The 27,130-nt window shown below is 37.1% G+C and overlaps 8 protein-coding genes across 8 annotated transcripts; 6 read left to right on the plus strand and 2 right to left on the minus strand.

Annotated features, from left to right (window-relative positions):
* Positions 1,432–3,404, plus strand: LOC18600605 (galactinol synthase 2). The gene is made up of 3 exons (XM_007031148.2): positions 1,432–1,931; positions 2,365–2,685; positions 2,788–3,404. Exons 1-3 carry the CDS (start codon positions 1,581–1,583, stop codon positions 3,160–3,162), a joined length of 1,047 nt encoding a protein of 348 aa, XP_007031210.1. The 5' UTR covers positions 1,432–1,580; the 3' UTR covers positions 3,163–3,404.
* On the plus strand, positions 3,792–5,297 carry LOC18600606 (putative invertase inhibitor). Its single transcript, XM_007031149.2, has one exon. The coding sequence runs from the start codon at positions 4,550–4,552 to the stop codon at positions 5,069–5,071; it is 522 nt and encodes a 173-aa protein (XP_007031211.1). The 5' UTR covers positions 3,792–4,549; the 3' UTR covers positions 5,072–5,297.
* On the plus strand, positions 5,388–6,558 carry LOC18600607 (pectinesterase inhibitor). Its single transcript, XM_007031150.2, has one exon. It carries the CDS (start codon positions 5,902–5,904, stop codon positions 6,427–6,429), a length of 528 nt encoding a protein of 175 aa, XP_007031212.1. The 5' UTR covers positions 5,388–5,901; the 3' UTR covers positions 6,430–6,558.
* On the plus strand, positions 6,989–8,491 carry LOC18600608 (pectinesterase inhibitor). The gene has a single exon (XM_007031151.2). The coding sequence runs from the start codon at positions 7,452–7,454 to the stop codon at positions 7,980–7,982; it is 531 nt and encodes a 176-aa protein (XP_007031213.2). The 5' UTR covers positions 6,989–7,451; the 3' UTR covers positions 7,983–8,491.
* On the minus strand, positions 10,451–14,379 carry LOC18600609 (ADP-ribosylation factor 2-B). Its single transcript, XM_007031152.2, has 7 exons — positions 14,119–14,379; positions 13,314–13,475; positions 13,140–13,210; positions 11,413–11,532; positions 11,014–11,132; positions 10,809–10,890; positions 10,451–10,720 (listed from the first exon to the last, which is right to left on the minus strand). The coding sequence occupies exons 2-7, from the start codon at positions 13,459–13,461 to the stop codon at positions 10,715–10,717; spliced, it is 546 nt and encodes a 181-aa protein (XP_007031214.1). The 5' UTR covers positions 13,462–13,475; positions 14,119–14,379; the 3' UTR covers positions 10,451–10,714.
* Positions 14,739–17,538, minus strand: LOC18600610 (WAT1-related protein At1g09380). The gene is made up of 7 exons (XM_018120824.1): positions 17,149–17,538; positions 16,414–16,476; positions 16,102–16,218; positions 15,773–16,022; positions 15,524–15,682; positions 15,273–15,424; positions 14,739–15,184 (listed from the first exon to the last, which is right to left on the minus strand). Exons 1-7 carry the CDS (start codon positions 17,322–17,324, stop codon positions 14,992–14,994), a joined length of 1,110 nt encoding a protein of 369 aa, XP_017976313.1. The 5' UTR covers positions 17,325–17,538; the 3' UTR covers positions 14,739–14,991.
* Positions 20,067–22,926, plus strand: LOC18600611 (GDSL esterase/lipase At1g09390). The gene is made up of 5 exons (XM_018120668.1): positions 20,067–20,465; positions 20,927–21,115; positions 21,508–21,668; positions 22,099–22,363; positions 22,470–22,926. The coding sequence occupies exons 1-5, from the start codon at positions 20,186–20,188 to the stop codon at positions 22,700–22,702; spliced, it is 1,128 nt and encodes a 375-aa protein (XP_017976157.1). The 5' UTR covers positions 20,067–20,185; the 3' UTR covers positions 22,703–22,926.
* Positions 23,184–26,886, plus strand: LOC18600612 (pentatricopeptide repeat-containing protein At1g56690, mitochondrial). Its single transcript, XM_018121617.1, has 2 exons — positions 23,184–25,972; positions 26,340–26,886. Exon 1 carries the CDS (start codon positions 23,389–23,391, stop codon positions 25,579–25,581), a length of 2,193 nt encoding a protein of 730 aa, XP_017977106.1. The 5' UTR covers positions 23,184–23,388; the 3' UTR covers positions 25,582–25,972; positions 26,340–26,886.

The raw sequence follows: 27,130 nt of genomic DNA on the forward strand, positions 1-27,130 counted from the left end.
GTTAAAGAAATTTAATTAATTAAGAAAAAAAAAACACAAAGAATCTTTATGGCATATTCCAAAAGGTTTAAGTCAATGTTAGAATGGAAAACAGACATGGGAGTTATCTCAACATTATCTTAGAAATCTGGCCGGCTAGTCCTAAAGTGAACATTATCCTAAAAGTAAACATTTTGCATTATCTTAATGCAATTGTAGGCCATCTTTGGAGTAACTAACTTAACTAGAAATACGGTGGTTGGACCTTTGATACAAACGAAGGCACACCCGTTTCGCCACGTGGCACCTCACCGACCTCGAAACATGGTGCTGACACATGGTCACCATGGAACCCCACACGGTCGACAAGCAAAAGATATAGTGGACCCTACTTGACCCTTTGCCACTATTTAAAGAAAAATACAAAATCAATGACCGACGCCTCTGAGGTTGCCACATGGCTGGGAATGGATTACGTGGCGATATCAGAGTGGACCCTGCACTAACCTAGTCCACCTACCCTCTCCCCCTGTTGAACCACAGACCCCTCAAGATTGCGCCACGTATGGTTGAAAAATCCACGTGGATTATGGCTTAAATTCTTGGTAGGGCCTTGGGTCGGTGGATCTCCGAGGTGTTGGTGTTGGGGTTAGGGGAGTAGTTAACCAGTAAATATATATATATATATATTATAATTTTAACTAACGGTCTTTTTGTCTTTTACCATTTCTTAAATCAGAGGAAGCTTCGTACGAGAATGATAATTTCCCCCCTTAATTAACGCCAAAATTTGATCTTTGACTACGGTATTATTTATGGTATTACCAATCAAACATACACTATACCAAATAAGTGTAACTAAAACTCGAATTTATAATAATAATATTACTATAAAGGGTTGATTATTAGATAAATAAATAATGGAATATATATTTGATATTTATTATGATGATTTGTCTTGGTTCAAAATATAGAATGTGTAACTAAAATGGTAGCGGATATCGTTGATTGATATTGCACCCCATACATATATAAATAGTCTTGTATAGAAAAAGAATGGTGCTTATTTGGTGGAACAAAATCTGGGCTTTGATATGTGTGATGATAACGTCTCAAAGCATAGCGTTAAAGCCGCAATTAATCAAAGAATTGATGATATTAGGGGGCAGTTTCCTTCTTTCATGGGGTGAAAAAGACAAATAAAGGGTATTGTTTTATTCTATTCTAATTCTATTCTTAGTATTTAATTTCGATAATAAATAGATAAGGGTAGCTGCTGTTTCCTACCGCTTTCGTGCACCGGCCAATTCCACAAAACTCTCACTATTCCTTAACATTAAAATATTTCTCAAACCAAGAGCTGAGCACTGTGTGTGGTTAATCAAATCAATGTACGTGGACTTTGAGAAAGAGACTCATTTGCCATCCCAATTTCTATATAAACACCCCCTTCCCACCTCCATTGAACCTCACTCAAGGCAAACAAGTTTCTCTGACAACAAGTTACAGTTCTTCCTTCCGACAAAACACTCTTTTTAACACCTTAAACCACTTAAAACACAAGCACTCTCGGACCCTTTATTTCTCTATTTCATCACAACATGGCACCTAATATCACCGGTACCAAAGCTGCTGCTGTCCCAGCCGCCACCAAGGCAACGGCTCTCGCCAAGGCTGCAAGCCTTCCCAGAAGGGCTTACGTTACGTTCCTGGCAGGGAACGGGGACTACGTGAAGGGCGTGGTGGGGTTAGCCAAGGGGCTGAGGAAAGTTAAGAGCCAGTACCCACTTCTGGTGGCGATCTTGCCCGACGTGCCCGAAGATCACAGGAAGATTCTGGTGGATCAGGGGTGCATAGTCAAGGAGATTGAGCCTGTGTACCCTCCTGAGAACCAGACCCAGTTCGCCATGGCCTACTACGTTATCAACTATTCCAAATTACGTATCTGGGAGGTATGTTTCTTGCATGCGTTACACTTAGTTTTCTGTCGGGTTTTGTCCTTGTATCGGATATGTGGACAAGATAGGGGGGTTGTGCCACGTGTTAAGACGAGATATAGGGTTAGTTTGTAACTTCAGTTAAAAGATTGTTTGGCGTGGTTCAAAATGTTTTGGATTTTCCTGGCTAGAACATGACAAATCTTTCCTTGTTTTCATAAAATGTTCAGTTTTCCAAACTAGTATTGAAAAAAAAGGATTTTCAGTTGATTCTACATGCCCAGTTAAGAGTTTTTTCCGGTCCTTATGTTTTGGTATAAATCAAAATTTTAAGTAAGGATGTGATTAAGATCAAACACGATATGTTATGTAAATTTTTGTAGGATCAAGGTCTGTTCCTCCTTCAAATTGGGTATTTTTCTTACTTATATCCTTCAAATTTTTGCAGTTTGTGGAGTATTGCAAGATGATATACTTGGACGGAGATATCCAAGTGTTTGAGAACATAGACCACTTGTTTGACATGGAAGATGGTTCCTTTTATGCTGTGATGGATTGCTTCTGTGAGAAAACCTGGAGCCACACCCCGCAGTACAAGATTGGCTACTGCCAGCAGTGCCCTGACAAGGTCCAGTGGCCTTCTCAGCTGGGTCCTAAACCCCCTCTCTACTTCAACGCCGGAATGTTTGTGTACGAACCCAGCCTTCGTGTCTATGATGAGCTCTTGAGAACTCTCAAAGTTACCCCTCCTACCCCTTTTGCTGAGCAGGTAAGAATTAATTTCCGCACTGGATTTTTTGTCCTTTGATACTAAATTCCCTGTTCTCAAATCCTGACTTCTTATATATGTCTTGTGTTATACTTTCTGCAGGACTATCTGAACATGTTCTTTAGGGACATTTACAAGCCCATCCCTCCAGTTTACAACCTGGTCATGGCCATGCTGTGGCGCCACCCAGAGAATATTGAGCTAGAAAAAGTAAAGGTTGCTCACTACTGTGCTGCTGGCTCCAAGCCGTGGAGGTTTACTGGCAAAGAAGAAAACATGGACAGGGAAGACATCAAGATGCTGGTGTCAAAATGGTGGGACATTTACAATGATGAGTCACTTGACTACAAAAATTTCGTGGCTTCTGGCGAAGCAGAAGTTGACCGGGATGAGCGAACAGGCCTGCAACCATTTTTGGCAGCTTTGTCAGAGGCTGGTGTTGTTGATCACTACATTAACGCCCCATCCGCTGCTTAGAAGTTTGTGGCGTCCGGTGGTGGCGATATAGATTGCTATTAACTAAGGTTGTGTAGGGGTGTAAATGTGTTCTTAAAAAGGTTTCTCTTTAATGGTTGTTTTCCTGTCCTTCCTTTTTTACATGGGACATATTTTATCAGGAACCTGAGGAATATTACCTCGTGGCCTTGGCTTCCATTTTTTCTAGTGGTGCTTTGTAAACTGTATTGAATTTAATATAAAAGGAATATTTCTCTACTTTCTATGGGGGCCATATTTTCCAATTTTATTGTGCAATATTCAAAGAATTTGATTAATCAGAAAATGGAAGAAATCTCAAGTATGGGAGTCCTGATATATATCAATCAGATGCCATTTTTGCAGCAGACAATAACGAAGTCACAATCCGGAAATGCTGAGCTAGCTTTCTAGTTTACCATTCCCCGGGAGAGGGTTATCTCCTATGTAGGATCCAACCATTGATTGAACCTCAAAGATAACGAGAGAAAACCTGGAAACAGTCGTCAATAATAGAGAAACCTTTGATTTAATCTATTGACACATGAAACTGGCTCAGTAACAGATTTTCCTTTTATATCAGTACCGACTGTTCTAAATTAACCTAGTTTCTTGATTGGTTTTAGTCAGCTGACAACCTTTGTCTTCCCATTCTCAATGCCAGGATGCCCACGGCAATAAATTTTTTACAGACCATGGCCTATTTGATGCATCTGTTTGATTTTTTCTACATTTTACGAACATGGAAAAAGAAAAACTTTGCTTGTAGCCAACTTGCTTGTGGATAAATGAAGTCATCAAAGTCTTGGATGTTGATATAGTCAATGTTTCTGCCTGCAAAATGTGGGGCAGAGTTGCAGTAATAAATTAGGCCAAATAAGTCAGAATCACTGTCCCATATGACTTTTGGGACAGTTCTTAGAAGTTTTCATTCTGCTGGTACTAGAAAAGTGAGCCTGAGATTGAATCTGAAGCTCTGAAGGAAAGAAATGGAAGAAGCTGAATCCAAGTAAACAAAACAATTTTATCTGAATGCCCCTTTTGTTAAATGTGAAGAAGCTTGCTTCCAGCTGGAGCACACATGCCATTTTCTTTTTTTTTTTCTCTCTAAATGCTTATCTCAAAAGCTTTTGGTTTGCAACTTGCATTTATAGTATGGGCAGGCTTCTCATCCTGTGGGTTGTCAATTGCCTTTTAGCATTTGTTTCTTGGTGAATTAGTATCTAAACGTGTGAATTAGAATGATTATTTTATTGAGAATCTTTAGTAACCAAATAAAACTCTAACCTTCCAAATTTGAGCAGATGCATCCTTTTCCACATGATCTGTGCTTTTATATAAGTTCTCACAAGGTTCAGGCCTTCAGCAAATTTGTGTCAAATTTCATATAATGGGGTCTGTAGGAATTGCAGTAATTTCTGTTGCTCTCCTGGCTCTCAACTTGATATCTTGCTCTTCAGGGGTCGAGCAAGAGACTCTGATGACCATATGCTTCCCAACAGAAAACCAAGAATTCTGTGAGAATCTTTTGATGAGTGATCCCCGGACCAGCTCTGCTGATCTTCCTCTACTCTCGGTAATCTCAATTCAACTAACAGAGAAGCAGGCGAAGGAGAATCATCTCAGTTTCATGCAGCTCCATGACAATGCCACTGATCCCTCGATGAAGGATCCATTAAACAAATGTGTGGGAATTTATGAGGAGATGATAAGCAAAGTTGAAGAGGCATACCAGTTGTCTATGGCAAAACGGTACAAGGATATTAGCCAACTGGCTGAGACTACAAAGCTTGCTTACCAGTGTGAGAACGGGATTCCATTAAAAAATAATGCAAGCATGGAGATTAGCGAGACAATGATCTTGACCAGTGAGACCTCCGACTATGTCAACATCTATATTGCCCGCCAATGACCATGTGATTCGCTGGTATCTCCTTCCCTTCCTTGAGGAAGTTTGAGGTTTTCTGGGGGCATTCGGATGGGGTGGATGAAAAAAAATAATTGCTGCAACAATGTAACAGAAATTTAGCCTTGATGTAATCTTCTGCTGCTGGTAATTTATTAAATATAGTTTTAAGGCATCCATCTTTCATAAAACAACAGAAATTAAGTTGTGCAGTTGCATCAGAATCGACTACACAGTTATGAAATATGAGGATTGGTATATGATTGATAAAACGTCTTGCATTCTATGGATTATGGGAATTCCTTGACAGGTTTCGGTTTCGGATTTTGTAGAGCACTGTCCACCAGGATAAGATAAGAAACGCAAGGTACCAGGGCTTGAATCCTTCCCCATGTTTTTTGAATTAGCTGAAGAACTGTTTCTTAATGCCTTGGCAATATACCATACAAGCAGAACCAGAAGACAATGAATCTCAGCCTGTGGAAATAACTATGGACTACGGTTCATGAACCTTTAGTGATGACCCAAAGCTGTTTCAGTCCTTTTGTTTTTGACTAGTTTTGAAAAGTAGGGTGACCTTTTGAATTTGGAAACAATAAAGATTTCCTTGATTGTTGGAACTAACCGCCCTGGATTTAAATTTGAAAGGAAAACAAGGCTGTGGCCTGAGATTTTGACTACGTGATAAGGAAAAAGTTTCATCCTTATTAGGAAAACTGTTACAGAAAAATCAGTGTTCCTGATTCTCCAAATCTGATTCTACTGGCAAATTAGAGCTTTATAAGTATTCTTCAAGCTCTCTCTTGGCCATCTCTACCCGAAAACAAAACCAAAAAATGGCCTCTGGTAACCATCTTCTCTCTGCAGCTTTGCTCCTGTTGGTAGCATCTTTGTTCATCTGTCATTCCTATGGGGTCACTGAAGATGTGCTGGCCACCATTTGCTCCGACACCCAGAACCAGGAAATCTGCGTGGAAATATTAGAAAGTGATCCACGCACGAAATCAGCAGACCTGCCTTTACTTTCAGCAATATCTATAGAGCTAGCAATGAAACGAGCTAGTAAAACTTTCGATACTTTCTCGAAGTTTCGTGATAATTCTACTGACCCTGGTTTGAAAAGTTCTTATGGAAAATGTGTGGAAATTTACCAGGACATGAAAGACAAGCTCGAAGCTGATCAGGAGTTGTCACGCAAGAAGCAGTTCAAGAAGATCACTGATGTGGGTGGATTGACAACACTGGCTTACAATTGTGAGAACGGGCTCCCTTCAGACTCACCAACTGGTGCCATTACTGTCGATATGCTTCTCACCATCCAGACTGCAATTTATGTCAATCAATTTGTTTCTCGATCAGCTTAGCGGAGGTTCATTTTGGCCTTTATGAATTTGTTTAGACACAATAGGAGTGTGAATAATTTTGAAGAAAAGTTTCACAGTGGGAATGTGAATAATTTTCCAGTTTGCTTCTCCCATCAGAAACAACTTGTACTGGCTAAGATCTCTTGTTTTTTTATCTAACTTCTTTGCAATAACAATTTACTATTATTAAAATCAAGCAGTTTGCTTTTGAAGTGGTTTCAACTGTGGATGACATCTGCATGGTTGAATTTGGTTTGCTGATGTTCTATGAACAAGGGGGTTCCTGTTCCATGTATTGTCTTTTTTTTTTTCTATAATTGGGGAGGGAGATTTGAATCTTACTCTTTAAGTAACGGGATTATACACCAATCAATGAGTCAAATGCTCGGATGTCTGTTCCATGTGTTGTTGTTATTATTAGTTTTCAATTTTCAGCCTAAAAAATAAAGCAAGTTCAAAGTGATAATAAATCTACTTTACAATATACCTGCAATGAGAAGGTTGTGATAATCATTGTTCTCAAAATGGTTTTTTTTTTTGAATAAGTAAGGATTTTCATTCATCAAGACAGGGAGTCCCTGTAATTTACAAAAGAATCTGACTTGAGACAGCAGTCAGTTACAAACCTGGCTTACAAAAAACACAGCCAAAATAAGGACCAACCAGTATATGGTTATTCAAACAAGTCCAACTCACTTTATTCTTGGACCCATCAATTGGCAAACTATGTTAAGTTTTCCATACCAATTCCTGAAACAGATGGAGAGAATGTTATTACTAATAAAAGGTATATCTTTATGGTACTTGATGCCTTTTAAGGTAAGGAAGTAATGTCTGACTGTATTGCATTCCCTTTCACAGCAGGCCACATTATCTCTTAACTAATAATAAATGGCACTCACCTTATTCGCTGTTGCCATTATTACTGCTTTACACAGACTCAATATATATAGTCAACAATCTCTTCTGCAACTCCTCCATCATCTCTTAGAGGGCATAAGCTGATTGCTGAAGAAGCTTTAATGGCTTCATATACCCCAAGACTTCTGGCTTTAACCTTGTTGGTAGCTTTTTCTGTTATCCATCCCTCTTCAAGTGTTCCCAATGAGACTCTGGTAGCCATCTGCTCTAAAACTTACAACCCGATATTGTGTGAGAGTATTCTCAGAGGAGATCCGCGAACTAGTTCTGCCGACCTCCCTGAGCTGTCACTGGTATCTATCAACCTGACAATTGAACAAGCTGCAAACAACAGCCAAGTTTTTGTAGAATTCCATGACAACACCACTGACCCAGCATTGAAGAAGGGGTTCAACAGTTGTGTGGAACTCTATCAGTTGATGGAAGACAATCTTGACAAAGCTTATCATCGTTCGGAGGGGGGAGACTACAGGAACATCACTGAATTGGTCCAATCGAGCAATCAAGCTGTAGAGTGTGCATCCGCGCTGGCAATAAACTTGGTAACCATTGATGCTCTTACCAGGGCTGTGGTCTCAAAATGTGAGACTTCAATAAGTGTGAACCAATATATTGCTAGATCAAAAGCTTAGAAAATTTACATCAATAAAGAAAAGAATAATGCTGTGACATTTTGTCATCTTAGATTCCTATCATGAGAAAAGTATTTAGTTCCATGGATTGCTTATAGAACAACCAAACATCCAACCATAAGAGTTCCATTTGGAAACTATATTCAGGGAGAAATTAAGTTGTTAATGATTTGCTTATAAGTGGTGTTGTTTGTTTCACGAAGATAGAAGCACAAGGAATTGAATAGTATTCTGAATCAGCTGGAAACAAGTCTCCTAACAATATGTGCTTCCAATTGCCAAAGGATGCAGTGTGGGGATGAAAGCCATACATTTTCTCTGTAACAGATCTACTTTCTGCATTCAGTTTCAACAGTTGTAAATGAACCTAGTTTCTTGATTAGTTTTAGTCAGCTGACGAACTTGTCTTCCCATTCTCAATGCCAGGGTGCCATAGCAAAACCATGGGCATTAATTTATTGGAAACCATGGCCAAAGGTAGACTCCAGCTGGCTAATAAAGGCGTTTGTCCTCATGGAAACAGCTACGGCAATATTTGGGATAAGTTCCAATAAAGCTTTAAATGCCTAATAATTATTACAAAACATGAAGGTTGCATTTGATATATTATTTAAAATGTGAATGTTGGAAATGTAACTTTACAGCATATGTTATAATAAGAGAAAGTGATATTGTAGAAAAAGTGATTGTTGAGAGGATTACATTGTAATAATTGGTTTGTAAGTATTTTACTGAGAATGTAATGTAAAGTAAATTGATAAAATTACTTTTATATATCAAAAATATATAAGTTGAATAAATTTATAATTTTTAATATAAAATTTAATTTTTTAATTTTAAATAATTAAAATAATAAATAATAGCATTTAAAAATAACATAGAGCTGTTTGGTCTAATTTTTTTTTATCTTAAAAGTTATTATGAAACACTTTTATGAAAAATAATAGTTTTTAAAATTGAGTTAAAGTTGTTTGGTAAATTTCTTTTTATAAGTTTTTTTTTTATAAGTTATAATTTTGGTTAAAATTATCGTAAAAAGTATTTCTTTATTTGAGAGGGTAATATTGTAATTATATTTAAAACAAATGAGGATATTTTTAAAACAAAAAAAAAAAATATCTTNTTTTGGTTAAAATTATCGTAAATGTTTTTTTTAGAGGGTAATATTGTAATTATTTTTAGTAAATGAGGATATTTTTGAAACAAAAATAAAAATTATCTTGTATTTTTTAAAGAAGAAAAGAAAAAGCTTCTCTTAGGAACTTTTCCTGAACCTCTTTTTTTCAAAATTTTGTTCTTTAAAAAAGGGTTACTTTTTTTATATTTGGCCTGACTTTTATTTTTAAAAGGTAGATAAGCTGAAAAAAAAACATGTCAAACAAGTACAAAATATTTTTATATTAATTATTTAAATATTAAAATATATAAAATTATTAAATATTTATTTTCACCTTAAACTTATAAAAATAAAAAATAAAAAATATTATCCAAAGATCAATCTATCGATAGATAAAAAATTTTATCGATAAATCACACTATTTATCGATAAATAAACAGCAGTTGTCAAAAGTTTAAAAGTAATCTATCGACAGATAGATTTTCAATTTCAAGCTTCTTGATACTATTTTTCTCTCGTAAGTAACTATGACGACAAACATCTTTTCCTTTCAAATTCTCTCAATTTCTTAAATATTTTATTTTTAATAAATTAGTTAAATTTTAAATAAATTTTAATTATTTTATAAAAATATTAGTTAATTAGCCATCACTTTCTTTCTTTCATTTTTTTCTCTTATTTCTTCCTTGCTTGTTGCTCTATGGTGATGGACTGTTCTTCTTGCTTCGTCCTTGCTCTTTGTTGATGGACTGTTTTTCTTTTCTTTTCTTCTCTTTTTCTCCCCTTCTTCCTTGCTCCCATCACCAGATTCAAATGGCACCCCTCTCTCCTCCCAAAGAGTTCAACAACTGGGGCTTGCTGGTGAGCGGCTAGGGTTCTACAATTAGCAATAAGAAAAAGGTGGAGTAGAAGAGTACATAGAAGAAGAGGAGATCGGAGTAGACAAGTTGGGGAAAAAAAAAATGTAACTTTCCCTCCGTGAGAGAAGGGAATGATATCATCTTCTCTCACTGCAATGATATTACAATGAAATCACTTTACCAACCATTTTTCCTAAACCAAACATTGTAAAATAATTACATCTAATCAAGTTACAGAGAGTCTCCTTTGCTTGCACTCAACCAAAAGCAACGTAAATTGAAGCTGACGACCTCAAGCAAAGTTTGTAACAATGATGTTTTCAGATTACCGACTCTTGAAACTTGGATATTTAAAAAATTCTCAAGTGTGAAGCAAGCAAATGATGTTTCAGGTACAATTACGGCTTTATTTTTCCTAATAGAGTTAAAGACAATTACCTGATCCAAACATGAACAAGGCCTAAACCAATGATCATCCTTTGAGACGTGCAGAGAACAAATAAAAATCATGATATGTAACAATAACCTGATAACAATGAATATGTTAACTCTGGACAAAGATTATTTGAAATCAATCTACAAGGCAAAATGCCCATTTCTAGTACAGTAAAAATCCTAACCACAATCTGATACATTCTTGCAAGTTTACAAGGCAAGAAAAACCAAAACCCATCAACACAAAATAGCATATAAAAACATTCCAATTCGACATTATCGATTGCTGCTCCAAGATGTCACCCAAACTTGACCATCCCTCAAGCCTAAAAAAATTTTGAAAGAAAGCAAGATATTAGAACAAACAGATCATCAGCATATCTAATCTAGATCCACATGTCAGTCTGAACCTACCTTGTTAGCTATGTTGTTGGAGAGCCAGTCCAGTCCCTCGTACAACCCTTCACCAGATGTGGCACATGTACTTTGGATATACCTGTGAGAAGCAGAATGACCAAATCACATCAGCGTATACTTTGTAGATAAAAAATGCAAGAGTGATCTAATATTTTGTAGATACAAAATTACAAACAACAGGGAAAAAGTTATATTTGACTACCAGTGGCGCTGACGGAGGGAGTGAAGACCAAGCTTATCAGTTATCTCAGCAGCATTCATAGCATTTGGCAGATCTTGCTTGTTTGCAAATACAAGCAGCACAGCATCCCTCAGCTCATCCTACACATGTAAGAAGCAGTATAATTATTGAAAAACAAATTAAAAAGAAAATTTTGACCACTGCCCTCAAATTTCCTCCCTTCTCTGCTCTCATTACTCAAAATTTTGAAACACTAAGAAAAATTTGACCAACAAAGAAAAGAGAAACAGAAAATTTAAGGTTGGCACCAAATGTAATAGAAGGTAAAAGAAGGTGGATAAAGTTATAACATATTCCCTTTTCAAACTGCTGAAAGGTGCTAAATAACATTTAGCTAAAAACTGTAAAGCAATTTTGTACCTCATTTAGCATACGATGAAGTTCATCCCTAGCCTCAACCACACGGTCACGATCATTACTATCAACAACAAAGATCAGCCCTTGTGTATTTTGGAAGTAGTGTCTCCACAAAGGTCGAATCTGAAAGTGCCCATATAAGCTATCAGAACATGACATACTATCAAATTTCAGATATTTCACCCTTAATTTGAATAGAGGTAAAAGAAAGTACTACAAAAAGCAACCAGCAATTCTTACAAAACATCACCATCACTTAATTACAAAGAGGACACAATGTTGGTTGCACTTGTATATTTAAAAATAAAATAAAAACTGATGAAAGATTTGGCTGGCCATCGCATCGCAATTTGCAAAGTTCAACGTATCACCACCTCATATAAGGTAATTCGAAAGAAAGCAATTTCCTAAACACTGTAGTATGTGCAGAAGGTGAAAATGAATACAGATAATCAATATGGATACAAACAAATACATGTATGCCACAAAGCAGATAGCCTTTCTCCAATAGCCAGAGGAAAAACTTGTAAGACAAGGTAGCACTGGTAAATATAGCTTATGATTATGTTATGTGCTAAGGGAGAACATCTAGTTAGCACAAGACCGTCAATAAGCACTCAAATTCATCACCAGCAACTATAATGCACTGAGTAAACCTAAAACCATTAATATCTGAATAAAGATAGGACTTAAGCTAACAGTGAGCCTACCACATACATTGATTAAAAAGAAAAACCCTAGAATCAATACAAATACATGTATGCCACAATGCAGATAGCCTTCCTCCAGTAGCCAAAGGAAGAACTTGAAAGACAAGGCAGCACTGGTAAATATAGCTTATGATTATGTTATGTGCTAACGGAGAACATCTAGTTAGCACAAGACCGTCAATAAGCACTCAAATTCATCACCAGCAACTATAATGCACTGGGTAAACCTAAAACCATTAATATTTGAATAAAGATAGGACTTAAGCAAAACAGTTAACCTACCACATACATTGATTAAAAGGAAAAAGCCCAGAATCACATGTAACATTTTTCATGAGAAAAAAAAATTAAAACCATTGTACTAATATACTCAATAAACTGAGTTAGCTTGAGGTTGTGTAATGTGCTGATATAGGAGTATCCAATCAGAACAAGACCATCAATAAGCACAAAAATGACCACTAAACAGGACTAGAAAAACATAAATAAGTACATAAATAAGCATATGATGTTTGCCACAGAATGAATAGACTTCCTCACTTAATTAAGAGGCAAACTTAAACATAAGGAGGCAGCAGTACATGTAGCTTATGAATTTGTTATGTGCTGACGGATGACAATATAATCAGCACAGGACCGTCCATAAGCATGCTTCATGGCAAGGAAAATACAATAAAGCAAGAGAACAATTAATGTTGTCAGCCACGACTGGGATAGCCTCTCCTCAAACAAGCAAAGGAAAAACTTGAAAGACAAGGTGGCTTTAATAGATGTAGCAAATGATTATGTTCTATGCTGATGTTAGAATATGTCATCAGCATTAGCATTAGCATTAGCATTTAAACCGTTCATAAACGCATCCATCAGTTGTAACGGCCACTGAGATTGTATAGAATTGAATAACATGAAGAACCATCATGTTTCCATCAAGCAGTAAGGTTCAGGAAAACAATGTAATGGTAAAATTCTGACTCTATCTATGGTTTGTTTTACAACATTTTCAGGTTCCCATTGTATTACCTTGTCCTGACCACCAACATCCCAAACAGTGAAGCTAATGTTCTTATATTCCACGGTCTCCACATTAAACCCTGGATGAGGTAGCAACAAGCATCAATATTGATGATCAAGTGATAAATATATACATCAATAAAATAAAAACTTGCAGAAAATTTTATAAAGAAAGTGACATACCAATAGTGGGAATGGTGGTGACAATCTCTCCGAGCTTGAGCTTGTATAAGATGGTAGTCTTACCAGCAGCATCAAGACCCACCATAAGAATTCGCATCTCTTTCTTGGCGAACAGCCGACTGAACAACTTAGCAAAAGACAGCCCCATCTTTTTTTTCTTAGCTGAGACACAAAAAAAAGACCAGTCAATCCAACTTTATCTATCCAATTAATACTATAGGAAAAGGACCAAAACCATTTGACATACATACAATCACAAATATAATAACATAAGACAACCCCCATTTTTCATCTTAGATAGATGCATAACATTGCCATGAATCGAAGAAATGAAACACATTAGGAACAAATTTTTTTTAAGAAAAGGTTGTAAAGCAATCCGAACTACCAGATCTAAATCAGGTAGACTATCATATCATATCAAATTGAATGAAATGAGCAGATCAATGATAGAAAAATAAGCCTAATCAAACACAACAAGAAGAAATGGCGGAAAGAATGTACTCCATACCAAATCAATAGCTTCAATACGAAATCTAATACTAGTAGTATATTCCATAGAAAACAAGATCCAAGTGGAAATATAAGCAGATCTAAGAAAACCCAGATCCAGATCTAGATCTGGGATCTAAAAATGAAATACCCATCAGCCCAAATCAACCCCCAAAGACTTTTTACTCATACACACAAATCTAAACAAAAACAAAAGAAATTGAAAGAACAGAAACCAGAGATGAGAAAATAACATGAAGATGCCGAAAAAAAGATAGAGAGAGAGAGAGAGAGGAAGGCAGAAAGAGTTTACATGTTGAGGAACTGAAGGAATTGAGAGGCTGCCCAGGAACGAGGAACGAGAGGAAGAAATGAAAGACAACAATGTAAAATAGCAAATGCTATTTATTTATTTACGCGAATGGAATCCGAGATCACAGATGACGGGGCCTTTTTCACGCCGTTAGGTTTTGCGTTTAATGTTGCCCAGCCCCCAGCCCTTAGATGCTAACGCCGTCGTTTTCTCCCGTTCTGAATCCCAAATGCCAATCAATCACCTTCGTTTTCTGCCGTCTGATCTTTGCCACGTTACCAAAGTTAAGTTTGGTTTGGTTGTTTTTAAATGTATTCTATATTACAATTTCAAAATTTTCATAATATAAATATTTAATCTAAAATACATACATAATATTTTTTGAATATGAAAAATAAGAATATTAAGTGTTTAAAAAATATATATTTTAAGATATCTAAACAAATTTTTCTTGTTGTTTTTTTTAGTAAATAAATTTACTTTTGACTTTCATTTTTAGTAAAATCATAAAATTATAAAATTTTGAAAAATAAAATTTGTAAATTTTGAATTCAAAATTTTTTAATTTTATATAATATTTAATAATAATCAAAGTATTTAAGTTTGTATGATTGGAAGGATAAAAGCAAAGAGTAATTAGGAATTGTTTTGATTAAACATTAATAAGCACTTGAATTGAAACAAATGATGCATCCTCAGATACTATCATTCTTCTCTGAAAATACATCTTTCTTAGTCTTAATGCGGAAATTAAGGAAAGAAACCAGTACAACTCTGCTAATGATCAGCAGGGTTCCATTCACCTACACTAACATACTCTGTTAACAAGTCAAAAGCATTTCACCATGGCCATTTTCTTGCTTCCTTGCTTGCTTAAGCAGCTTGAGGGGTTCCGTTCGTCTGTGGATGCAACTGGAGTTCCAAGTCATCTTTCCCGTCTTTCTCCCTAGCCTTTGTTGCTTCTTCAGCTGTCTCTAATTGGTTGCTTTTCATCTGTTTAATCTCCCTATCTTTCCCCCACAGGACGGCATAGAGTCCACCAACAATCAGAACAGACCCTACAACACTGAATCAACCAGCTTGTCAGAATGTTGTTGCTCATCATATCAGAAAACAATGGGATGCATGGGGAAGGGTTTAGATTGTGTACTCACGTTCCGACATATAATTTCTCACGAAGCAAGGCCCAGCTGAGAACAGCCACGATCACAAGCAACAAGGGGCTGAACACTGAGACGTAGAGAGGACCCTTTTTCTGGATACTCCAGGAGAGGACGCAAAATGTCATTGCATTACACACAATTCCCTGGAATGAAAACATTTGTTTTTGTTCTTCTCAATCAGCTAGCTCTCAGGACTACTCAAATTCTGATATATGATCTTCACCAAGTGAAACATTTATTACCGCATAAAGAGCTGCAATGAGCCTCATGCTGGAGCTCAATGACCAAGCAGAAATCTTGTGGTCGGAGAAGATGCCTATGATTGTACACTCGATGCTGGCCATGAAGCACATTAGTGCAGTGCATGTGTAGGGAGCTGGGAAGTTCTTGCTTGTTTGTCCCTGAAATCGTTTGAAACCATGGATGTATGGAAACTAACATTTGAAACTTTGATGAACCTTCAAAAAATTTGAGAGGCTCAAGTATTTTACCTGGATTATTAACCATACAGCCCAAGCAACGGCACTGGCCATCACTAGAAATGGACCCAGGAAGAAGTTTGATCCATTGCTGGAACTTTTACTTGTCATTTTGTCAGCATATGCCCAGTGAATGCTGGAATCACCAATGCCGATGGTATGTCCATGATAAAATGATAGCAACATGGCTCCACCGACACATACTAAAGTACCTAATACCTTAGCCTGCCCAGAGGCCTTCTTTATCCCCACAGCTTCTTGTCTAGTAAACAGAAAATTCAACAATTATCAGGGGAATCCATCATTGGCTTGGTAGATTACTGCAGAAATGAATTTGGTACCTGCAAAGAGCTGCAAGGGCAAATGTGGCTGCTGGGAGTACATTGTTCAATGCGCATGCAACTGTTGCAGAAGAATTTTCCAGCCCCACAAAATAAAAAACCTGGTTTGCTGTTGCCCTGCATGTTTACTTTGAAGTTAGCCATTTGGTACAGCTTTGATGATGAGGAAGAAAAAGAAGAAAATTATCCTAATAAATGCAAATTATCGGCCACCTGAACTAAAGATACAGAGTAAGATGTGCATGCTAGGCTAGCATTTGAGCTCTGTATTAACTTTTTTTGAAGTGAAAAGAATGCGAGCAAAAGACTTACCCTGTCAGTGAACACAAGAAAATCTGGAAAAGAATATGCTTAGTGATCTTGGGTCTTGTTTTCCTGCATAAAAAGTGTGACAGATTAACATGCATCCTGGAACTAGGCAGGAAATTAGCAGAAAAAAGGTAAAATGTAAAGGTGAAAATACATGGCAACCACGCATAGCTGCTGTTATTAATCATTGTAAACCTTTTTCATAAAGCTCTGAATTAATGCTAATTACTTTTGAAGATACTTGCTAGAACGTTACATTGGCCAATAGACAAAATGACCTGGCAGCCATGCGTGGAGTTAAACAAACTTTTTCCAAAGCAGTTGCAAATCAAATACATCTCCTTTCAGCAATTAACAGAGTCTATCTTTGTGACTTAAACTACAGCTTCATCATAGATAGAGCCTTTTGTTTTTTTCCTGTCTTATTCCTTTGTTCTTTTCCTGCAGTTTCTTAGAAACCAAACACGAACACCTGCCCGTATTGGTGTTCGTTCCGTTCCATTTCATTGAGGAAATAGTCTTCAAGAAAGGTTAATCTAATTAACATAAAGAAAAGAAATTTCAAGGAAAAAAAAAATGAAAGATTGACTAATCCTGATGTGAAGAATAAAAGTATATATATTATGCATGAACACATGAAATCCTGAGAATCTCAAAAACAAGAAATGAAATGGCCAAATTAAAGAGGTGGTAACGTCATGAAAAAGGGTTCTTGTTCTTGATGAAACAAATCATTACCGCTCTAAGAAATAGGCAAAAGGGGCGATGGCAAGGGTGGCAAAGATTTGCCGGTATGCAACAAGAATAAGAGGTTTCATTCCAGATTCCATGGCCAGCTTTGATGTGATGTTCATGCCTGCATAGCCTAGTTGCACTAGAACATTGGCCAAGAAAGGCACGAAATCACCCAACATTGTTTCTTTAATTCTCTGGAGCCCGATGTAGCACTAGGTATAGCTCCTTAGAGAGTTAAAGAAAACGTTGGAAAGCAAGATGGAGAAATGGATTATAATGTGAAATGGAAAGCCCCTCCAGTAGATATATAGTGGGCGCAAGAGTTTCAAACAGAAAGCGAAAGAAAATCCCTGCATGAAAGAAGAGAAACCGTTGAGGATTTCTTGCAACACCTGGGCACTGCATTGCAACAAATGGTTATCACGACTTTGAGAAATAAAGTTGCTTTCAGTTTTTGTTTTTGTCTCGGGGCTTTGGCAGCTGTGGCTACGTTCAAAGAAACTTGAAGCAAGAAAATTGCCTTCTGCCCCGTCAGCTACAACAAAAACCGGGACCCTCCCACTGATATCCCTTTTGTGGGGTCCAATCGCCTGTGGTTGTTACAACTCATCAATCTGCATGGCATCCAGCCATGCCTGGGGGAAAAAACACCCACCTTCAAAGTCAACTTCTTGAAGAAGGATATGCAGTAAATGGTCTCTGCTAACTCCATTAAATCTTTAACCAGGTTAAAGTAGGTAAAGGCAACTGTACTGACAATGTGGATGACAGTGTCCCATTAATTAAAGGGCATGCAATACCTTGAGTCTTGAATGTAACAATCTCCTTAAAATAAATGTTCCTTTTAGACATATCTGATCTTTGGGCTTTCAAACTTCAGACTCCACATCCTTCTTCTTTCCTTTCTCCCATACAAATCCAATGTGATTTAATGATCAGTGTCTCTTGTTTTGATGGGTTTTGCATGAGAGCTGATTCCCCTGATAGGGTTTTCCCTCTCTTTTTCTCTAAAGAGAAAAGGGTGGTGATCAACATGCTTGTCAAATCATTCATGCTTTGTCATGTTTGTGCAAATTTACATCAGCATATCACCAGATGCATTATTATTTGCACAAATGGAAAAAGGGTTTGATTGTGGGATCTCTCTCAATCATCACTATAAGTAGTTGTTGCCCCTTTTTTCCAAGTTTCTTCATATTTCAGCCACGTTATGACTTACTTAGCTGTATGGTACGTTGGTTTTGAAAAGGTACGAGCATTTTACCTAAAACCAATAGAGAATAAGTGGGGAGACCGTTATCATATTTATATATTCATAATACAAATTAACTTTTGTTATGATTACACGAAAAAAGTGTTCAAGTTTTGGGGCCATAACTGAAGTAATTATTGAAACAGCATAATCAATGGTATCGTGAAAATCCCAAACCTTGTCGTGTTCAACTTTCATGTATTTATATATATATATATATTTGGTAAACATTATTGGAGGGAAAAACATTTAATGTTTATGAAGAAAGAAATGGACGATACGAAATGATTGTATTGTTTTAGAAGAAGATCGTACTTGATTCAAATACAGAAAAAGGATACGTGCAATTTGAGAAAAATATCATACATATACCCATACCACTGATTAGAATGGGAATTATTTGTTCCAATTATTGTTTCTCTTCCAATAATTGTATAATCAATTTTCGATGCCTCTCGTACTCACAATTAATGCTAAGAATAATATTATAATTTTATTGTTTTTTATTTTGTAATGGAAAATATATAAAAAAAAATGAACATAAATCAATTTTACATAAATATATATTACTTGAAGATTGGTTTTTTCCTATCATTTTCCAAAATGGATACCAATCGCAAGCGTAGCATTAATGTATGAAATTCCATGTGTTAACAAATTGCTATCACATTTCTCTTTCTGTTTTTCTAGAGGAATTAATTGCTACCATAATTCAAGAAAAAGAAGATTAGAACACCACCTCATTGTTGTTGTTGTTGTCCAATTATTAACGAGTCCCAGATTAGGAAATTTCATCACGGATTTGTATTCTTGTACAAGTGAACTAAACAAAGACACATAAAACATCACTGTCCCCAGACCACGTGATAAACCCAATCACGAGCTTCAACTTAGAGATGCTAAAATCCGTTATAGATAATGAATTGTTTTTAATGTATGTGTTACTTGTTTATTTTAATTTAAAATTTATCTAAATATAATACATATTTACAGGTCGACGAGGTTGTCTACTACAAATGGAGTGGTTCGTGATTTTAATGGAGAATGGCTCGATGGTTTTACCATCAGACTTGGAAGATACACGGCGTATTGAGTTGTGTTATGGGGTGTTTATAGAGGACTTTGTTTAGCTTGGGAGTTGGGTTTTCGAAAAATTGATTAACATGTTGATAGTAAGTTAGTTACGCAAGTCATTACTTCTTTTAGGGGTCATCCTTGCTCCACTTCGAACTTAAATTCAAGCCATTCATCAATTTTTTTCAAAGGCACTGGAAAGTTTATACGCGACACATTTTCAAAGAGGGTAATATAGTAGCTTCTCGTATGGCTAATAAAGATTTTGACGTAAATAATGACTGTCTTTTCTTTTCTCTACTAGAAAGTTATTATTGAACGATATGTTGGGAATTTGTTTTCCTCATTTGGTTAGAGTTTAATAAATTTTTCCTTTCCCAAAAAAAAAAATATATATATATACTTTGATTATATTAATTTAATTTTGACTAATAAAATATATAAAAATTTATATTATTGAATTCGGGCCGGGTCAAGTTTTGGTGACTAGTAGCTACATCATTTTTAATTAAACTAACAGGCCCAAATAGTAACCCAAAAGAAGGCCCAAAGAGAAATAGAATATAAAAAGGGCCATAGAATTGCCCAAATGGGCCTCAAAAGCCTAACCCTATCAAGGCCATAAAAGCGGAGGTCAAGCACAGTGAGGAGTGAGGAAAACAAGGCAAAAGTGGCAAGTCCTTTTCATCTCTAGCTAGCTTTGTTACTCTCATTATGGCTTCTCCCCTTTCTCTTTCACTACTTTGCCATCACCCCATCTTCTTCTTCTGCTACTCTTTGTTGTTTTCCACATTGCTATTGGCTTCCTTTCCACACGCGGTTGCTTCCCAATGCAAGAACCAGCCCATCATCTTCAACTTCGGTGATTCCAACTCAGACACCGGTGGACTTGCTTCTGGTCTTGGTTTCCCTATCAATCTTCCCAATGGCCGTTCCTTTTTCCGTAGACCAACGGGAAGATTGTCTGACGGACGCCTCCTCATTGACTTCCTCTGTAAGTACTGCGGCTCTGCACTCACCTTTTTATTTACTTTTCCTTGCTTTAAGTGAAAGAGTATGCTCATCAAACGGTGGGAAATCAGCTGATCATATCTAGTTTTAGTGTACTTCTTGTGGTGCATAATTAGCAAGGTAAAGCCAGGTAGTGTTCAGCTGGTAGGGACCCCAGCTCTGATTTCTTGACGGTGCCAACCAATCCGTCCTCTCCTCGTTGTCTGCCCCACTTTTGATTTATTTAATAAATGTGGGACCCCATTTTTAATCGCTTGTCTACTTTTTGTTGCTTTTTTTTTTCAATATTATTATATGAATGTAGCATATATAGAATACCCCATCAGCATCCGGTGTTCTGACACGATAATAGAGAGATCTTGTCTTGTTTCCAAGGTTGGAGATATCATATTATATGCTTGTAGATGGCAAGGTTTACATGTGAAAGTGATTGCATGAATGCAGGCCAAAGTTTGAATGCAAGTTATCTAAGCCCGTACCTGGACTCTTTGGGCGGGTCCAAGTTCACAAATGGAGCAAACTTTGCAGTCGTGGGCTCTTCTACCCTGCCAAAATATGTCCCTTTTTCTTTGAACATTCAGGTCATGCAGTTTCTTCACTTCAAGGCCCGCTCCCTTGAGCTTGTCAATGCTGGTAATGTTCTTGTTCACTGTTTTTTCTCGTCCATACATGGTATATTACACATTAAATTGACTGGTATGTGTGAAGTGATTCATTTGCCGGATGAAACTAGTTATCGGATGGATTGTTCTATGTTACATGAACTCTTCACTCCAGAATATGACAAATTATAGATCAAGGTTTAGTAATTTAACCTCTGAAATTAGACTTGGAAGGGGGGAAATATGGTTCTTTAAGAGTATGCTTAATGAATAGTAGGAGAGTTTTCCAGATGTCTCTAGAGTGTAATGGTAACATACTGTAGATTTGTACCTGTAATTAATCACTGGGAGAACTTTTATGTAGCATGCACTCTGTTGTCTATTTAATGAGCAAATTGTAGTACCTGGACTTGCCTTTTTTAGGTTCAAGAAATTTGATCAATGAGGAAGGATTCCGGAATGCACTTTACATCATTGATATCGGCCAAAATGACATTGCTGACTCGTTTGACAAAAACTTATCATACGTGCAAGTAACCAAAAGAATTCCGTCCATCATTACGGAAATAAAGAATGCTGTAAAGGTGAGTTCAGTAATCTCAGCGAGAGATATGTAGAAAGGTAGCACCATAAGAGGCCTTTACAGAAAATTGCAGAAACTTCTGCCTTCTCCTTTTAGAATCTCAATTTGTCATTATGCTGCCTCCATACGGTTTCCAATTAACATTATTGTTTCAAACACTACAAAGAGCCATCGAACTATCAAAATATATTAGCCATTGCATTGGTTGTTGACATATCCAGGATTATTCCTTTAATATAAATATATGATATATGATGAAATCTTAGAAGCCTAATGGAATTAGATAGCATGAACATATGATTTTTTTAGTTTTCATGTTTTATAATCTTTTAACTCTAGGTAGTTTTCATGTTTACTTCGCTACCCGTACGGAAATGAATAGGTTATTTTAATGGTTTCTGATAATAATTTTCCGTTTCTGTTGCTTTTAGACGTTATATAATCAGGGGGGAAGGAAGTTCTGGATACACAACACAGGACCATTGGGCTGTCTCCCTCAGAAACTTTGGTTAGTTCAAAAGAAAGATTTGGATCCACATGGTTGTCTTTCCAGTTATAATTCTGCAGCGCTATTATTCAATGAAGTGCTGCGCCGTTTGTGCCAAGAGCTGAGGTCTGAGCTGGCAGATTCTACTATAGTCTATGTAGACATATATGCCATCAAGTATGACCTCATTGCCAACTCCAGTAAATATGGTAAGTCAAGATGAGATACTCTTTTGAATCATCAGTAATTTTGATCACATGCATGCAGCAGTGGTAAAGATATCATTGTTTTGATCAGTCTTTTACAACAACGCAGGTTTCTCAAGTCCATTGATGGCATGTTGTGGCTCTGGAGGACCTCCATACAATTACAACATCAGAGTGACCTGCGGTCAGCCTGGCTACCAGGTTTGCAATGAAGGATCTCGGTTCCTAAACTGGGATGGGATCCATTACACTGAAGCAGCTAACTCCATTATAGCATCAAGAGTACTTTCCACAGCTTATTCTTCACCACGCACCACCTTCGATTTCTTTTGCCGCAGTTGATCATGCATACATAGACAACATATCTGCGCAAGCAGTTCATGTAACTCCGAGGTTTTTTTCATTCGCTTTCTCTTGTAATAATGCTTTCTAAATGCATGATCATCTTTGTTCAAGTGATGTCTTTGTCTAAGAACACTGCAATACGTGCACATGTTCCTGTCCTTGGCTACTTGAGAAATCTCAACTAGTTTGATGGGTTCATTTAGATTTTGTCTTTAAAAGAATTTCTGCATTTAAAATAAATTATTTCTTTTATAATGCAATAATAATCAATTTGTATACATGTTTTATTAGTTTAGTAACTAGTGCTAGTATTCAAAAAAAAAATTGTAAAATTGGGGATTTAATTTTTGTTAAGAAATTTCTAAAAGGAATACAACAATAAATTATTATTACTAGTTTATTTTACTAAAATAAATTTAATATTGAGAAAAAAAGTGGGTTTATTTTTGTAATTCAATACGGACAAAAGACGGACAGTTTTAGTTCAACGGTTTTCCGCGCCGCGTGAATCTAGGAAACCTGTCTTTATTCGTGTTTCCAATCTCCAGAGTCCAGCTTGGATAAAGTTATTCTTGAATAGCATCTTAATCCAAGAATTGGGTACCCTGCTTCGAGCTCTCTCTCCTCTCTCAAGCTAAATTTCCTTTATCAATCCTGGCAACGTAAAGGTAGCACCTTGTGGTATGATTACCGGCACTGGGTCTCTACCAACAAGTTTGAACTTCATTTCAGCTTTTGAGAAAAGATCAAATCTTTCTTATTCATCTATGCGGTTTCTGTTAAACACATGTAGAGCGTATTCTACGAGCTGTACGGTCGTACCCAGATCTCGGATTGCCCAATTTGCTCGTGTGGGTCAAATCCAGATTGCCCGTAAAGTTTTCGATGAATTACCCAACAAAACAATCGATACTTGGAACTCAATCATCGCTGGCTACTTTCAGAACAACCAGCCCAATGAAGCTCAGCTTCTGTTCAACAAAATGCCGGAGAAAAACACCGTTTCTTGGAATAATTTAATTGCTGGGTATGTGAAAAATGGAATGGTTAGTGAAGCTAGGAAAGTTTTTGATAAAATGCCGGAACGCAATGTAGTTTCATGGACTGCCATGGTTCGGGGGTATGTTCAAGAGGGTATGATGTGCGAGGCAGAATCTTTGTTTTGGTTAATGCCCGAAAAGAATGTGGTTTCATGGACGGTGATGTTAGGCGGACTAATTCAAGAAGGTCGGATTGATGAGGCGCGTAGGTTGTATGATATGATACCGGAAAAGGATGTAGTCGCTAGGACTAACATGATAGCGGGGTATTGTAAAGATGGACATTTGAGTGAAGCAAGAGAGATTTTTGATGAGATGCCACGGAGAAACGTTATATCTTGGACTATTATGATCACAGGGTATGCACAGAATAATCGTGTGGATATTGCTAGGAAGCTTTTTGAAGTGATGCCTGAGAAAAATGAGGTGTCATGGACAGCTATGTTGATGGGTTATACACAGTGTGGAAGGTTAGAAGCAGCTTGGGAACTTTTTAAGGCAATGCCAGTGAAGTCAGTTGTCGCATGCAATGCTTTGATTCTTGGGTTTGGCCACAATGGAGAGGTGACAAAAGCAAGGAGGGTATTTGATGAAATGAAGGTGAAGGATGATGGGACATGGAGTGCTATGATTAAGGTTTACGAGAGGAAAGGATTTGAATTGAAAGCACTTGATTTGTTCATATTAATGCAAACAGAGGGGATTAGGCCAAATTTTCCATCTCTGATTAGCATTCTTTCTGTTTGTGCCAGCTTCGCAAGTCTGAATCATGGTAGGCAGGTTCATGCCCAGTTGGTGAGGTCACAGTTTGATGTTGACGTATATGTTGCCTCTGTTTTGATTACAATGTATATTAAGTGTGGTGATCTTGTAAAAGCAAAGCTGGTTTTTGATAGGTTTTCTTCAAAGGATATTGTTATGTGGAATTCTATGATCAGTGGTTATGCCCAGCATGGTCTAGGTGAGGAAGCCTTATGGATTTTCCAATCAATGTTTTCTGCAGGAATGATGCCAGATGATATTACCTTCGTTGGAGTTCTCACAGCTTGTAGTTACACTGGGAAGGTTAAAGAAGGGCTTGAAATCTTTGAGTTGATGAAATCCAAATATTTAGTGGAACCAAAAACTGAGCATTATGCTTGCATGGTGGATTTGCTTGGCCGAGCAGGCAAGGTAAATGAGGCAATGAATTTAATTGAAAAAATGCCAGTGGAAGCAGATGCTATTGTTTGGGGTTCTCTGTTAGGGGCCTGTAGAAACCATGGAAAGTTGGATCTGGCTGAAGTTGCAGCAAGGAAGCTTCTACAGCTTGAGCCTGAAAATGCTGGTCCCTACATCCTGTTGTCGAATATATATGCATCTCAAGGTAAATGGAGTGATGTTTCAGAGCTGAGAAAAAATATCAGGGCAAGGTGTGTGAAGAAATCACCTGGTTCTAGCTGGATTGAGGTAGAGAAAAGAGTACATATGTTCACTACAGATAGCAGGTCACATCCTGAGCATGCAATGATCATGAGGATGTTGGAAAAATTAGGTGTGTTGTTGAGAGAAGCTGGGTATTGTCCTGATGGTAGTTTTGTGCTGCATGATGTTGATGAGGAAGAAAAGTTGTATAGCTTGAGGTATCACAGTGAGAAATTGGCTGTGGCTTATGGATTGTTGAAGTTGCCTAAAGAGATGCCTATTCGTGTCATGAAAAATCTTCGTGTTTGTGGAGATTGCCACACTGCAATTAAATTAATAGCAAAAGTAACCAAGAGAGAGATCATTTTGAGAGATGCTAATAGATTCCATCATTTCAAGGATGGCTTCTGTTCTTGCAGGGACTACTGGTAATAGACTAGCTCATAATGTAAATAAGGGATTCAAGTACAGATTGGTTTTGAGGCAATATTCATCTATACCCCAGCAGCGCACCCGTCATTGGTGTCACACCTAAGATTTGCGGCACCTACAACTCACAATACTAGACTGCCTTTATTCAGATGATATTGGTTCCGGCAGGTGGTGATATCTTTGAGTTCAAGGTTCATATTTTTTATCTTTTCAAAAAGAACAAGTGAAGGCAAATTGTGATTCATGTCATAGGTGGCTCTGTAAATGTCTGGTTTCTCGACTGAAACATTTGTTATAGAATGTTGGCAGATCTGCCTTCAAACCTGCATACACAACTGCTCTGTATTAACTTCATGCTGCAATCCCAAAGAATTTTGTACTGGTTTTTAAGGTATGACGTGGGATGGCACTTGTGGAAGAGTATGTTGCATACCGCATTCTGTCGACCAAACCTACTTCAGGAACTTTTACAAAAAAAACGAAAAAGGATGTTATTTTACTCGTGTTTGGGCCTGTTTCTGATATTCTATGTTATTTAAGCGAACAACTCCGATTTTGGTGTTTTTTGGTGTATATCCTCAAAATTTAATCTTCCTATGTTTGGTAGTTAGTTCTTTGTATAACATCCATGCATAACAGATTACAATGCTTGCTGTTTAAAAAAAAAAAAAAGGTTCTTTCTCCATTACAAGATAAGGTTAATTTATAACTGATGCTTCCTTTCTTCTTCTTCTTCCTTCACTTGTCTTCTCTTCCAGCTTTCCGTGATCGAAGAACTTGGATAGCTTATGCAGGTTGTTTCAAAGTCAAGCTCTGCAAAATCTTCCAGGTCAAATTTGGGAATCCAGGCAGATGCCTGGACCATCTGCATCTTCTTTGTACCCTTAGTTGCCTCTATAACTCATGGAAATGGTTCCTTTGAAGTATTCTTATTATGGTGAAGAATTTCTCAACCTTCTTCTCCACATCTTCTTGCTCATGCTGATCTTCAAGGTGACCTGTTTCTCTCACCCGTCTCTGTCGCTAGCACCGCCCAGTGTTTGTTTTCACTTTTCCTATGATAATGACTTTTGTTGGAAGTTCAAGCCTATGCAATTTCACTTGAAAATCCTGATCAAGCATTTGAACTAGAAAAGCTCCAAGTCGTAGAAAAATCTATGCATGTAGGGACTCTTGTCCAGGTGATGATACCTTTAAATTTGGTTCATTGAATGTGATTAAGGTGAATCAACTAGCATGCATCTTTATCAAAAGTCGCTATCACTAATGCGTGGTTTCCCAACCTAGTAAATCTTCCTTTTTCTATTTGCAGCATTAGTACTTTACAGCTTCTTTCTGCTTGACTTGTTCTTTGCTGATATGGTGGAGATTCCTTCGTAGCCAATGGAGGTCTCTTTGAGAAGATATTTTCATGGTTTCTTGGGTTTAGCAGTCGAAAGGCTTGCAAAAAAGGCACGATTATCGAGGAAAAAAAAGGTTTGCAATTCGCCAAATAGTGAACCCATGAAATGGAGTGATGAGACAAAGCACAGTGAATGATTCTCAAATG

Source organism: Theobroma cacao, chromosome 5 (assembly GCF_000208745.1).
Source record: "Theobroma cacao cultivar B97-61/B2 chromosome 5, Criollo_cocoa_genome_V2, whole genome shotgun sequence".
Taxonomy (NCBI): Eukaryota; Viridiplantae; Streptophyta; class Magnoliopsida; order Malvales; family Malvaceae; genus Theobroma; species Theobroma cacao.